Source organism: Bos taurus, chromosome 26 (assembly GCF_002263795.3).
Source record: "Bos taurus isolate L1 Dominette 01449 registration number 42190680 breed Hereford chromosome 26, ARS-UCD2.0, whole genome shotgun sequence".
NCBI classification, from domain to species: Eukaryota; Metazoa; Chordata; class Mammalia; order Artiodactyla; family Bovidae; genus Bos; species Bos taurus.
The window spans coordinates 41,706,847-41,722,873 of record NC_037353.1 but is presented as its reverse complement, the minus strand read 5'-3'; the positions used below and the strand labels follow the sequence as shown (position 1 = coordinate 41,722,873).

Sequence of the window (16,027 nt, the reverse complement as noted above, 5' to 3'; positions counted from 1 at the left end):
ATTGTGTATGCATTCCTTTAATGAAATGTTGTTGAAAGTTGGACTACAAATATATTTTCTTACTGAATTTAAACATTACCATTTCATCAGAAGAAAGCAGAGTTAAGATCAAGCTCCCGAAGATGGAAAAGCTGAGTTTAAATCTTGGTTTCATGCCGTATTATATGTACAGACTTTCTAAGCCTCAGTGTCTTTTATCTGCAAAATGGGCATAATCACCACTCCTTAATAATATTAAAGTTATTTATTTAATTAGAGACATACTTTTTACTAAAAATAGGTGACTTCGGCTTATTGAAAGAAAAAAATTGAACATTTAGTTCTTTATTTGAATTCTATCTGAAAATATGAATTTTCTTTATTGCTCCCAATACATTTGATTAATTCTGGTTTTTTGATATTTTTATACACCCTTCAGTTAAGGCTAGATATTTGCTTAAAGTGCTTTGGAAAGCTTACATTTCATTCTGTCTTGTGTGATCCTTTGTAGTCATCTGGTAAATTCTTCATGCTGTTGTTACAAGAAGGAGACTCAGATTCTCATAGATTGTACTATTTCCCAAGACTAAAGTTGGGTAACTGGATGAAGGCTTAATTTATGTAATGATAGATTTCCAAATCCATTGCTCAGAAACACATAGTGAAGATTGAGGATAGTTAAAGTTCCTTTAATAAACAGTCTACATGAAGATAAGATGAAGTTAGCAAGGATGGAAACTGTCATAAACTATTACAGTTGTGTTGGAAATTCTGGAACCAAGTTAAATTGACTCCCACTGACCAAAATATGAACAATTTGAGCATCAAAAAGGATAACTGTAGTGAACTGAAACGCATTAAATATCTTTAGACCTATGAGCTCGTAAAGATACTGAAGAGTCAAGTTGCTGGAGTTTGTGCTATGTACCACATTGTAGCACTTAGCTGCTACATCACCAGAAGCCTGTAGATAGCTTGTAGACCAGTAGCTTCCATACATACTCAGTGCTCCACACTTTTAGGCTCAAAACCATAGAGACACCATAGTTTCAGGCTCTGCATAATAGTAACTTTTCAAAATTATACTTTCCTACACTAGAAAGTTGTGTATTTCAACTTCAATCTTATTTATATTATTTCTAGAGAGTTGTGATGTAGTAAGCTGACAAGGTAATTATGATGTTTTAACTTATCCAAACTCTTATTGGGTGGAAAGGTAGTAATTGCTTGCTTAAAATTTTAAGATAATATACTTTTTGTGTAGGTCAAAGACAGTACTGTTATAGAAGAACTTTATTTTAATGGTGTAGCTGTTGAAAACTTCCTTTTGTATATTTAAGTTTTTAAAATACATATGTTTAAAAAAAGGCTGAGGCTGAAAAATTGATGCATTCAAGCTGTGGTGTTGGAGAAGACTTTTGAGAGTCCCTTGGACTGCAAGGAGATCAAACCAGTCAACCCTAAAGGAAATCAACTCTGAATATTCATTGGAAGGGCTGATGCTGAAACGCCAGTATTTTGGCAACCTGATGCCAAGAGCTGACTCATTGGGAAAGACCCTGATGCTGGGAAAGATTGAAGGCAGGAGGAAAAGGGGATGACAGAGGATGAGATGGTTGGATGGCATCACCAATTCAATGGACAAGAGTTTGAGCAAGCTCGGGGAGATGGTGATGGACAGGGAAGCCTGGCGTGCTACAGTGCATGCGGTCACAAAGAGTGGGACATGACTGAGCAACTGAGCAACAACATTTAAAAATTAAGTCCGAAGTAACACTTTAAAACCATGCATAAATATATTAAAAATCCTTATGTCATAAAGATTTTTTGTGTTTGGTGCATGTGTGGTTTTGTAATGGGCTGAAAATAGATAAAACTATGACATTTACAAAGACATTGATGTTACTATGCTCCTAAGGATCTTTGTAATTCAAAATTCTATTCTAACAACATTAATTGGGCTTGGATCAATAATGGTATTTTAAGGTGGACGTCTTAGACGGAATGAAGAAGTGAGGTTTCTCAAGTTGTCATCCAGGATGATTTGGTGTTTGTAAGACAGTAAATTTTTCTCAATAATTTATCTAAAATTCCGTGAGTGGACTTGATTTGCTCACCCTGTAAATAACTGTGTTTAAATTTAAACTGATGTGTCCTTCATAATTGCATAACTGATCATTTAGAAAGGAAGTAATGTGTTAGATATCTTTTTGTCATGCTGAAGTGTAGGCCCTGCACAAAACTGTTCTACTAACCTTCTGCCAAGCCCTTTCTTACAGAGACACACAGGATACTGATGACATTCAAGGGGTAGGATGTAAATTCTACCAGGACTCCTACTGCTACACAGTTGAGAGGGAAAAGGTTATCCTTAACTTGAAGCATTTAAGTCATTTGTGATGAATTTTCCATCAGGCAGAAAAAAAGGAATGATTACCAAAGATCACACCCCTGGGATAAATATAAGGTTATAGCTAACTTCTTATTTCCCTCAGGGGTGTAATTAAACAGACTTTTACGATTAAGGGTTTTAGGCATTGAAAAATGTTTACTGGCAAAAAATAATAGCGCCAGTTAGAGACATGATCAATCAGACACAGCTTACTGACTTTATTAAAGCTGTGGATTTGCTGTAAACTGTTTTTGAGCATTTGGTCGACTCGGTATATCAATTTAAAAAAGAATATCAGGGGGATAAAAGCCAATAAAAGGTGTTTTAAAAGGTCCGGATCTGAAATAATTAGGCAAATTTTCATAAAGGGGTATATAGGATGTTGCTGACACATTTGAGGTATTTATACTTATATCTGGTTTTAGCTTGGGAATTTTAACATAAAAGAGTTTGAGTTTCTAATCTTGGCTTTACCAGTAATTACCCTTAAGTTGCTAGAATTACCACACATTTTAAATATGATAATGAAACTGGATTTTGACTAAGGAGTATATTGACTAAGGCTCTTCTTGTTTTCAAATGGTCTGATTCTCTATTTTTAAGAAATATAATTTGACACAGTTTAATTTAATTCAGTAAATATTCAATAAGTATTCTTTGAGAACTCAGTCCATTGAGGGAATTCTGCCAAGGCACAAGGCATGCAAAGAAATGATGTACTTCGGGCTGTTGGGCAACTCCCAAGTTGAGATTGTGAGAGGTAGAGGAGTGGTGGTCCAAAGTGTGAGAAGCACAGCATGTGAGCAGACAGCTCAAGGAGATCGTATGGAGTTGTAGGGTGGATTTCTCTAGAAACCCAAAAGACCCCAACCCTGACCCTCCTAATCTAAATAAGATTTCCTCTTGTGCTATTTCAGGTTGCTTTTTCTTCACAGTATTTGCCATTCTCTTTAATGATGTTTCCCTATGATTATTTCCTTAAAGTCCTCTCCCCTTCTAGACTCAATGGTCCCTGAGAACTAAAATGTTACTGTTGAACTGGCAATGTTACTGTGTGCTGTGGCGTGCCCACGACCTAATCATGCAGCCTGGTGTGGATGGCATTTCTTAATTACCTGCTGACTGTAGGAATGAGAGCTCAGTTGGTGGTGAGGTCAAGCAAAGGCCAAGGAAAGCTTGGTAAAGAAGCAGTAGGCAGCGTTTAGGTTTGGCCTCAAACGTGCAGTAGGCATGTAGACCAGATGGGAAGTCACACCAGGCAAAACAGCCTGTGCCTAGATGGGAGTCCCCCAGTACAAGTATGCGGGGCGAGAGAGTAGGCTGACAGCAGGCTTTGTACTGTACACGCAAGATCCCTGATGTCTGTAAACCAGAGTGCTTTCACAAGAAGTCTGTGAATCCATATGCACAGTGTGGGTACAGATTAATAAACGTGAGTATGGTGCTAATTTTCTACAAACGTATGTAGGTTCTGTTGTGATTAGTAAAATCCAAACTCATTTAAAAGCATGAATGAATTTGTAATGGATTTTTATTTTGTATAATTTCTCATCAAGTGAAACTAAAATTATGTTATCTTATAAAGGTCTATGAATTTTTTGTTTGTTTGCTTGCTTTAAAAGGGTCATCCTACTTCCCTGTAGATTTGGAGAGCCAGTAAAGGGTTTTAAAAATAGAGAATGTACACAATCATTTCTCCCTGGTGTCATTAGGAGGACAGTTTCAGGAGGCAGAGCTTGAAATCAGCCTTTCTCACTGTCATGCAGGTGAGGATTACTTACCTCTGATGGTGCAGAACCAGTGATTCCAAGGGCTGTTTTGTAAGCAGCAGCCTAAAAAGGCAAACCCCTGAACTGATTGTTCTGACCAATATGGTGAAGGCCAAATTTAGTTTACACGTACATATACATATATGAACATTTATATGAATATTTCATTTTATAACATATTAAAGAAGTTTTGGGTTTTACTTTTTCTTTTTTTCTTACATTATTGTCTTTGTCTTCATCTTTCATTATATTTCTTTTTTTTTTCCCCTCATGCTTTTCAACTTATGACCCTTCGGGTTGAAACTAAATTTGGGCTGTAAGTTGACTCCCTGAATCTTTTCTTCACAAGCTTTCTTTGTATTTTCTAAAAGAAAAAAGATTAACCCAGGGTTTCCAAAATAAAAGCAAAGATTGTGATTAAAACTGAATTAGACTCTTTATGCCCTATTATTTGCTAATAGTTAAATAAATAGCCCAGTCTTAAGGAAGATTTAAAGTAAGTCTTGGAGCCTTTGCGAACCCTTGGATTTTAATTAAAGAAACACAGAATACCATCACTTTCTGTTTGTCAGTGGAAAAAATATGTATTTTTAAATTTTCAAAGCTTAGCCCAGCAGCACATGGAGTACATCTGTTGGCTTTCAGAATTTGGGGAACACAAATGGATTCAGATGTTTAGGCCCTTTGTCTTCACTGGGCTCAGTTCACCTCGCCAACTGAGCGTGGCACAATCCAAACACAGTTTCTGAAAACAGAGCAGCTCGAGTTACTTCTCAAGCACTCTCTTGGGGACTGATAAAGTCAATCTCTGTTTATGTAATGAAATCAGGGAGCAAGGGGTCTGCTGTAGTACTTTGTGGATGGGATTCCATTGGTGTTGTCTTTCAGGGAAAAGACTGGATTTAATAAGCCCTGTTCTTACCCGCTTTCTTTGGAGGCACAGCCCACTCTGATGGATTATTTTGAACTATTTTTGTTTATGTAGTATTAGAGCCTCTCTTTAAGCAGTTGGTTTTAGTAAAATCAGTAGGTTTATTGTAGAAAAATGGGATACTGATAACAACGTTACCTGATAAAAGACTTAAATGTCTAGTTAAACTCTCTTTTTTTTCCCCAGTGCTACTGGTGGTCACTGTGGGTGAATGTGTATGTGTGTATTTAAATAATAATGTCTTTCTAGTGTTCTTACATTTTAATTTAACTTGAACTTTTAAAACAAACTCTGCTGGTTTATCCTCAAGTACTCAAAATCCTCCCTATTTTTCAAAATATTTATAAGTATTCTTGAGACTGAAATCTCATAAAGATCTTTGCTTCAGGACCAGAGTTCAAAGGAAAGTTGGTTTGGTTTTAATTTGAAAACTGTAAAAACAAAATACCCTCAAAATGGCAGGGTGTGAATTGGTAACTTCAATTTTATTGCAATCAGCCAGGCCCATCCCCAGATGTTTCCAGTTAAAAGGCAAGAATGCTAACTTGGGTGAATGTCATATGAAAGTATTTCTTTACTATTCTGATTTTTTTCTACGAAAAATAACAGTCTCAAATCCTTTAACTTTAATGAAATAAATAACTTCTCATTTGCATGTTTTTTAAACTCATACAAAGACACATGTAATATTCAAAGAAAATTTTTACATGTCATATGTAGTCCTGAATGCATTGGGGTTCACATATATCCTTTTAAAATACCCCTGTAAAAAAAAAAGATTTTTGAAAGAGATTAAAGCCCTTTAGAAATTAAAATCATGTACTTCTGGATTCATTGTAATCAAGAAGTGGACCTGCTAACATTGTGAATTTGTTTTAAAAGGTGTATTTAGTAATTTCATTGCTTTTTTTCAGGATTGTTACAGGGAATTTTCCACTTATAATGTAAATAATGTTTTTCTTTTATTTTTGATCAGTTGTGCATTCAGTTGTAAGAAGTATTTCTATACGAATCTAGATAGGATGAGATAAAAGAAACCAGAATGTAACTTGAAAACCATGTGTTTCATAATATTTCTCAGGATAATACCAGGTTACAGTAAGATCCATTCATGAACTTGAAAGTTGCTTTGAACACATTCTCTATTAAAAAGAAAGATGCCTACTGGTAATAAATGTGAATTTATGGAAATTGGCATTTGTTCAGAGAGAAGATGGAGTTATTCTTTATGACTAACCTGATGTTAACATTTTGAATGTAAAGCAAAATGTGCATTTATTTTTGAAGCTTCCCAACCCATAGACACAGGACTGCATACTGTCTGTAGAGCTGAAATAGTTCTTTCTAATTTCATTTTCCATTTGGTGAAGTTTCAACAGACATGTGTTTGGGAACTTGAGGGCAGACATGGTCTATGTAGGTCTTAGGTCTGCCCACACTTGGCTGTGGTGTCTTGATTTTTCTTTCCAAACATGGTGCTACTCAGATCTTAAGACTCTGCAGAGGAGACCCCTTCGGAGGAGTCTCGAGAGAAAGCTGCTGGTTTTACCTTTGTGCTCTAAGCACGTGTTGCTTGTAGTCCTTGGTGCTCTTCTCAGAGGTGTGGCCTGTGCTGGGCTTCTCTGGCTGCGTCTTGGTGCTTCCATAGCGTCTTTGTGCCCTCCACCCTACGTTCACCACTCGTTGTGAAAGGCATTGGGGCACAGCTGCCTCCTTTTCCCCAGCAGACAGTGGTGCCTCACTGGGCTCATTTCATCTCACCATCCTCCATGCTGAGCAGAGTCCCTGTGCGTATTGGACTCCTGGGATTTTTAAGATTTTTTTGAAGTTATTTTGAAAATACTTTAAAGATGTGTTGAATATTTTTAAATTAGGTATAGGAAGAGAATGAGAATCAAGGGTCTGGCTCTGAGTTCATCACGCCCATTTAATGATCTTAGGTTTTCTCTGTGTGATAGAAATTATGTCCATTACTTTTTAAGTCATTATAAGATTTAACTCTTGGTATGCAGTACCATGATGAGGGCTGTGTTCCTAACAAACACAGGAAGGACTCGTTATTACTGTTACTGTCCTTACCAACCAAAGTGACGCAGCTCAGCTCTGAGCAGAGGAAGAGGCCTCTCCCCAAGCAAGTCATGCTTCCCCCTCTTTTTCTTAATATGAAGCTTAATATGAAAAGCTGTACGTTTCTTTAAAGGAGAGTGTATGCCAGTGAAATAAGTAAAAATATTTTGAGAGGGGGAAAAAAAAACCAAATTGACTTGAACTAGTAGTTTCTAACCTTCTTGAGTAAGGCAAGGGCTTCCCAGGCGGCGCTAGTGATAAAGAACCTGCCTGCCAGTGCAGGAGACATAAGAGACACAAGTTCGATCCCTGGATCAGGAAGATCCCCTGGAGGAGGGCATGGCAACCCACTCCAGTATTCTTGCCTGGAGAATCCCCATGGACAGAGGAGCCTGGTGGGCTATAGTCCATGAGATTGCAAGGAGTCAGACACAACTGAAGTGACTTAGCACGCACACAGTTCTTACATACCCTGTCATGGTAATGTTCTTGTACTTTTTTCTATTTTATGTTTTTACACTTTTAGTATTTTCCCAAAGGTTGAGAACTAGTCATAAACAGTGACAGTGTGGTGGAGGTGCATCGTAAATGCAAATTCAGCAAATACTGATTGATTTGTGTGTGCCACATTAAAGGTATGAAAGCGTGTTAAAAAAACACTTGCTGTGTTTAGAGAAAGGGAGAGGGAAGGGCCGGGCAGTATGTACTAGGCTCGTAGTTCATCCTGCCGTCACTTGCAGCAGGTTTGGGGATGCATCTGTGAACAAATCGGACTGAAACCCCTGATGCGTCATTCTAGCCGGGAGTTTCCTGTAGATACAGTGAAGAAAGTGAACAAGAATGTTGCAAGTCCTAGGGAAGAAGAACAGGAGAAGGGGATAGTTGAGCTTCACTGAGAAGATGACAGCTGAGCAAAACCTTAAAGTGGGTGACGGAATTAGCCATAGGAATACCCGTAGGACCAGAAAAGAGGACAGTCAGTGAGACACCCTGAGGTGGGAGCAAGCCTGAAGTGTTCCAGGACCAGCAGAGAACCCCGTGTGGCCAGGGCAGAGTGGTGGAGGAGGAGGTAGAAGACAGGCCAGGAAGGTAATGAGGGCTGCGTCACGTAGGGCTGCTTCGGCTGTGTCCTGGGTTTAGTCTATATTCTGCCTCCAGTAGGGAGGATGGGAATGCAAACAAATACTCCATTTTAAACTGCTATATTTAAAATGGATAGCCAGCCAGGACCTTCTGTACAGTGCAGGGAACTCTGCTTAATGTTACATGGCAGCCTTTATGGGAGGGGAGCTTGGTGGAGAATGGATACATGGATATGTATAGCTGAGTCCCTTTGCGGTCCACCTGAAACCGTCACAACATTGTTCATCGGCCATGTGGTTCAGTCGCCTAGTTGTGTCCAACTCTTTGCAACCCCAGGGAATGCAGCACGCCAGGCAGGCCTCTGTGTCCTTCACCATCTCCCAGAGTTTGCCCAAGTTCATGTTCATTGCATTGGTGATGCCGTCCAGCCATCTTATCCTCTGATGCCCTTTTCTCGTTCTGCATTCGATCTTTCCCAGCTTCAGGGACTTTTCCAGTTCAGTTCACTTCAGTCACTCAGTTGTGTCTGACTCTCTGTGACCCCATGGACTGCAGCACGCCAGACTTCCCTGTCCATCACCAACTCCTGGAGTTTACTCAAACTTGTGTCCATTGAGTCTGTGATGCCATGCAACCATCTCATCCTCTGTCCCCTTCTCCTCCTGCCTTCAATCTTGCCCAGCATCAGGGTCTTTTCAAATGAGTCAGTTCTTTGCATCAGGTGGCCAAAGTATTGGAGTTTCAGCTTCAGGATCAGTCCTTGCAATGAATATTCACTACTGATTTCCTTTAGGATGGACTGGTTGGATCTCCTTGCTGTCCAAAGGACTTTCAGGAATCTTCTCCAGCACCACAGTTCGAAGGCATCAATTCTTTGGCGTTCTGCCTCCTTAGTCCAGCTTTCACAGCCATACATGACCCCTGGGAAGACCATAGCCTTGACTGTATGGACCTTTGTTGGCCGAGTAATGTCTCTGCTTGTCAACACACTGTCTAGGTTTGTCATTGCTTTCCTGCCAAGAAGCAATCAATCGTCTTCTGATTTCATGGCTGCAGTCACCGTCCACAGTGATTTTGGAGCCCAAGAAGAGGAAATTTGTCACCACTTCCACCTTTTCCCCTTCTATTTGCCATGCAGTAATGGGGTCGGATGCCATGGTCTTAGCTTTTTTAATATTTAATCTTAAGCCAGCTCTTTGATTCTCCTCCTTCACCCTCATTAAAAGGCTCTTCATCCTCATTGGCCATATTCCAGTATAAAATAAAAACTTTAATAAAATATTGTCAGTAGATTTTGTGGTTGCTGGGACTTTTGGGGAGAGGAAGTAGGGAGCAACTGCCAGTGGGTACAGGGTTTCTTTTTGGGATGATGAAAATATTATGGAATTAGATAGTGGTGGGGCTTCCCTGGTGGCTCAGATGGTAAAGAATCCGCTTGCAATGTGGGAGACATGGGTTCTATCCCTGGGTTGGGACGATCGCCTGGAGGAGGGCATGGCAACCCACTTCAGTATTCTTGCCTGGAGAATCCCTATGAACAGAGGAGCCTGGCGGGCTACAATCCATGGGGTTGCCAAGAGTCAGACACGACTGAGTGACTAAGCGCATAGCACAATCTTATGGATACTCTAAAAACTCACTTTAAAAGGGTAGATTTTTATGGATTGTGAATTACATATCAGTAAAAATGCTGCAAAAAATTGTCAGGGCTTACTGGAACCATGTTTTTGTTTTTGTTTTTTTGCTTCTCTTTTAACTAATTAATGTAACTGTTGCCTTTGAAAATTCAGATTTCTAACTATACCTTAACTGAGGGAAAAATCTCGTGTTATTGACTGTGTTTTCATTAGAAGTTAAAGTATTTTAATGTGTTTTTTTTTTCTATTATCTTTATTATTTTTTAAATTTTATTTTATTTTTAAACTTTACATAATTGTATTAGTTTTGCCAAATATCAAAATGAATCCACCACAGGTATACATGTGTTCCCCATCCTGAACCCTCTTTGCTGAAATTGTTAATGATTGCGAAATCAAAGTTTTCTAAATACACCTTTTATGTGCTCTTTAGCTATCTGTGTTCACTATTATTCAGTAAGATATGATAGATGTTTTTAACCTCTGGCTATCAAGTAAATGTAATTTTTAGGCCAAAATTCTGACTATTATATTTTTCTAAACTAAGATATTTGACATATAATTTATTTTGTGATTGTTTAATAGTGTAGAAAATTAGATCAGCATGATAAAATGTTCTTCAAATTATAGTCTAGAGCATGGAAGTAAAAAAGAATGTCCATTCATTCCATTAACCAAAACCCAAAATTGTGTGCTGTCCTCTTCCAGAAGAAGCAATTATTTTTAATAGAAATGGATCAAGAAATGTTTTCCCCCTTGTGTTTTAGATTTAACTTTGGCATTTCCTCGAATTTTAATCTGTGCCACCTAGTAAAGTTGATTGAAATATTATGACTGTATTTTACTTTTTTCTTTTTCCCAGGGGGGAGGTGTAGTATAATTTGTGTTTTCACAAATAGTCTATGTAGTTTCTTTAAAGAAAATAGAATCACTGAACACCCAGCTGCGCCCTGAGGAGAACCTCCCCTCTTCTCCGGCAGCTCACGTTGCAGGGCGCCTTGTCTGTCTGCTTCCTAGTGCTGAAACAGTGCCGGTTTGTGAATAGCTCCAGAAGTTACAAATCACGCTTTGCTGAACTTATTTCTCTTTGAGGACTTTGGATTGGGTAATTACCCCTCACCAGAAGTGTTTAATAAAGAAAACCATGCATTTCCTTGTCGTGTTGAGGCTTTTTAGCAGACAGCTTTTGCCTTTTCCAGGCTTCTTGTCTTGAACTGCATCATCCTCTCCTGTAACCTTTGCTCTTAGGGACCCTTGCTTGGTAAGGTTTCATGTGGTGCTGTCCTTGTTGACTGGGGTTATTTTGTGGCGAGGCGGGGTGGGGAGGGTTGGGGGAGAAGTAGGAGTAGGGAGAAATCTTGAGTTCATCTTCTAACATGTAGATCAAACTGAAAAGGGTGTTCTAAAAAATTGTAAGATAAGCCTGTCAGACCAATTACATTTTCAAAATTTTGAGTACTTTAGAAAATCCGTGGTAACTCGGATTTCTTATTTACAGAAAGTCAGCACCCTAGGAGAAGATTAATCTGCTTTTGCCTCATTGTCCAATATGAATGAATGTACTTAGAGGTTGATTAAATATTTTTCCTTCTGACCATGGGGAAGTATGTCCAAATCCTTAAGTAATTGCATTCTTAATACAGACCTTTCTCATTTTCTTACACTAGCTGGAAAGTCAGGGCAGCTTGCAAGCCTCTGCATTTTCCATTTGTGTGATGGCAACTTTAGATTGAACTGCAAGCAGTTCGGTCACGTAACTCTCTACTGGCTAAGTTTAGAAAGCATAACATTTCAAAGTGGTTTATTTCATGAAATTCTTGGCATTCTTTGATGGCTTGAGACAATATTTGAAACACTGAAATAAGCCTGTACTTAGGAGAAAAATAATGTTTTTACCTAATCTAAAATTTTGATTTTAAATAATCAGAAGTTACAATGTATACATTTATGGTTTTTCAGTGAGATACCCTGAGTATTTAAAGAGTTAAAAATAAAATATCTATTATAAGCAAGTGTTGCCTTAGAAGAACATTGTAAAAATATAGGAGCTTTGGACAGTTGTGCCTGATCACACTTCATACATTCTTATGTATTTATCTTTCTCCAGGTCAGTAACTCCCAGTAGACTGTGAATTATCTAGAGATGTGCCAATTTGTTCATCTTTTTGTTCCCAGCATCTGGTGCCTGTCACAAAGTCAGGAGTCATTTAGCGTTCATTGACTGAATATTTTTTATTTTCAGCATATTGTTAAATCCAGGCACTGGGTTCAGGTGGCTGCTGTTGAATCAGCATATCTGCATGGAATATGTCTGTTTTTGTCTTAAAGACTCACAGTTGATGGCTGATTTCCCCCCAGAATTTGATCTGTGCATCTTAGTCAGCATTTAGTTCTGCCTTAAATTAGAAAATGGTGTCATTTGTATATTTTGGGTTTCTTTTTTTCTTGTTTATTTTTTAACTTAGAATGATATATTTTCCTCTTACTAGGAATTCTCTTGGGATTCTCTTTTATATTGTGTGATCACAATAGGCAAGATATACCATCCATTTTTATTACTGTTTCCTTGTTCATATTGGTGGTCTTTTGTACTAAACAGTCCTAGAATAATTAAGTAAGAAGAACTAGGAAATTGTGCAAATGAACAATAAGAGGGGATTATCTCTACCAGATATTATATTAAAATATAATATAGAACTTTAATATTTAAAACTATATGGCACTGGTATATGAGTGGGACTTCCCTGATGGCTTAGACGGTAAAGCGTCTGTCTACAATGCGGGAGACCTGAGTTCGATCCCTGGGTCGGGAAGATCCCCTGGAGAAGGAAATGGCAATCCACTCCAGTACTATTGCCTGGAAAAATAATTAAGCAAGAAGAACTAGGAAATTGTGCAAATGAAGAACAATAAGAGGGGATTATCTCTACCAGATATTATATTAAAATATAGAACTTTAATATTTAAAACTATATGGCACTGGTATATGAGTACACAGACAGAAGTATAACAGAATAAGTAGAAAGTCCAGAAAGAGATTTAAGTATAATTGGAAATTTAGTAAGTTATCAAAGACGTTTTAAATTCTAAATCATCAGGGAAAATGATACTTGTTTAAAAAATGCTCTTGAGGCCACTTGGTAAACATCTGAAAGAAATTAGGTTGAATCGTCTTCTACCTTACACCAGAATAAATTCCACGTGGAGCATAAATGTAAATGTAAAATTGTGAAACCATAAAAGTACTAGAGAAAAATCATGAAAATGTTTTTATAGTCTTAGAGTGATAGAGGCCTTTTTATTTATATTACAAAACCCAGATGCCATTTAAAAGAAAATGATAACATTTGACCATTTACTAGATTTCTACATGACAGAAGAGCATAGCACACACAGTCAAAAGACAAACATGGAAAATACAACATAGTTAACAAATTAAGGGTTAATTTCCTTAATATATAAAGAGTTTTTTGATTAGTAGGTCTGTAAACCTAACAACGAAATGAGCCAGCTTTATAGAGAAGGAAATACCAATTCCTTTAAACGTGTGGAATGATTCATAATGCAAATTAAAACCACAGTGAAATGCCACTTCTCATATTGGCAGATATGGAAAGTTTCAGTAGCACACTGTTGATAAGGATATGGGGAAATCAGCACTTGCATGCACACCATTGCTGGTGGCAGTATAAATCCACACAGCTCCTGTGGGAAATCGTTTTGTGCTGTAAAACCTAAAACCCTTATACCCAGCAATCCAGTTCAAGGATTTATCCTGGACATACGCAGAGATAATGTGTTTACAGGAATATTTATTTTATCCCAAATGGTTATGCCACTTTGAACCAACAGTATTCAAGTTCTAGATGATCCAGAACCTTGCCAGAACTTGGTCTTCTAAATATTGTAGTGGGAATTGTGGTGAGCCATTGCAGTGGGAATTCAGTGGTATCTTATTGTAGTTTTGAGTTGCATTTCTGGTAACCGATGTTAGGTTTCTTAGACATTCATATATCTTTGGCAAAATGGTTTAAGTCTTTTTGCCTTTTAAAAAACTTGGATTGTTCCTATTAATGACTTGTTAAATTCTTTGTATGTTTTGGATACAAATATGTTGTCTAATACAAGTTTTATTAATATTTTCCCCAATCTTTGGCTTGCCTATTTATTAATAAGTTTTTGAAGATAGTATAATTTTGATACAATCCAGTTCATCAGTTTTTTCTTTTATACTTATTGCTTTTTGTGTTCTAAGGAATCTTTGTATACTCTAAAGTCAAGAAAAGTTAATCCTTTTTAAAAAATTTCTTTAGCTTATATGTTCGGCTCTCCCCTACCACCAGTAGATTCTCGAAATAGTCTATAACCAAAAGGTGGGGGGCGCAGCTCTAGAAGCACTGCTGTAGACTGCTGTCTGGTGTTCACATTTGTTCACGTGGACAGCACTGCATCGTACTGTCCCTCCGCAGTAAAAGTGTTTGTGAATTGGTGGAGAGAATGACATTACTTTTGATAAGGTAGGTATCAATTGAATAACTGGCTTTACTATACTTCCTAAGTATATCATTAATTCATTTCTAAATAATCCCGTGTTATGAATTTTAGTATCAGGTGAGTGTGTCCACCTGGACCTGCCCTGTCTGGGTGACCTTTACTGCTCTGAGGCAGTAAGGCATCAGCAGTGCCGTGAACACTGCAGGAAGATCAGAATCAGAGACCTGAGTCTGGTCTTCATACTGTCTGCCTTCTGTCCTAGTCAGCAAGCATTCCCATTTCATCTAGAATAAAGTCTAGAACATGATTTCTGAAGCTGATCCACGACCTACCTTTCTATTTCTGCAGTGCTCTGCTGTTTCTGTTTCCCAGCGTTATATTTGTTTATGCTGTAATCTTCATCTAGATTGTTCTCATTCCTTTTCAGCCTGTCCCAGACTTAGCCAGTCAATCTAAGTCCCCATTAAAACTCCATATCCTCCTTGAATTCTCTTCCAACATCTCAGAAGCAGTAATTAATCTGTTTGTGTACATTTTATGTATAATTTCTCCATTATCTTACAGACTGCTGAATGTTTTGAATGCTGGAAGGGCGTGGTGTTCATTTTAAATATAAGTTATAGAGCACCTTTCTGACTCAAGCTGTGTAACAGTGCTACGCCCTTAAACAGGAGTAGTCTGTGTCATGAGGTTTGCACTAGGTCGTGTTTTTCAGACTCTGAGTTTGTGACCCATTTGCTATTTATGAAAGCAGTTTTGGTGGTTAAATGGTCCAAGAGCATAATTTTTTTAAAAAATGAAATAGAAAATAGAGGATTACATAACATGGATAAGCATTATATAGTAAAAGATTTGTTCCTATTAATAGTTTTATATTTTCATATAGGTTTACTAGGTTATAATGTAAAATGTATTTCTTACTATGGGCTGTAGTTTAAAAAAAATGGAAAACCAATGTTTAGATTTAACCTCTGTGATGAATTTTGAATGTTAAAATTTAGAGAAGAGATGTTTGGAATTTTAATTAATATTTCTGAAAATTTTAACTGAATGATTTCACATAATTTGTACTATCCTCTATTAATTGGCTACCAAACTACCCTTAGAGGAATGATTTTTTTTTCTTTAGTATCTGTTGTGTAGTCTATTTATGAGTCTAGATTGCTCATGGAAGCATGTTGACCAGACAGTACTTTTCAGTGCATTAGAATGGAATCAATATTATCAGCTGAGCTTATGAATTTAAGAATTTTGACTAAGGGTAGTGAAATTCCACTTTGGAAAATAAATTTATTTCATGTATAAATCCGAATGCTCTCAAATACAAAATTTCACTTATCAACTAGCACTTGTGTCCACTTGAATTTGGAAGTGGTATTCTTAGCAGTCAGATCAGCAGGAATATGTTTTTATCCCAAAAGAAAGTAGAAATTCAGATCTTCTGAGTCAACACAGGCATCCCAAAGGGTGATACATGAGTTTGAGAGCCTTCAAATGTGCATTCTTGAGCTAGGAAAACAATTACTAATAGGATTGTTTAGTGTTTACAGTAAAGCTGTCCCTGGTTGACTTCATTTAAACTTGTGAGTAATACTTTCCCTGGAATTCTGGAGCCTTGCAACTAGGAAGTCACTGTGTTAGTGATGTCAGTGCCTTTTTTCTTCACTTCTCTTTA

General features: G+C 37.5%; 1 protein-coding gene across 11 annotated transcripts in view; it reads left to right on the top strand.

The window, feature by feature from the left end:
• ATE1 (arginyltransferase 1) overlaps positions 1-16,027 on the top strand; it is a 160,925-nt gene that overhangs the window by 103,420 nt on the left and 41,478 nt on the right. The window contains exon 11 of one of the 11 annotated variants that reach the window (XM_059882083.1): positions 9,015-16,022. The exons of the other annotated variants lie outside the window; for them this stretch is intronic. Coding sequence (XP_059738066.1) covers positions 9,015-9,218 — 204 coding nt within the window. The 3' untranslated portion in view covers positions 9,219-16,022. Of the gene's footprint in view, positions 1-9,014; positions 16,023-16,027 lie in introns of those variants that run through there. 11 annotated transcript variants of the gene reach the window in all.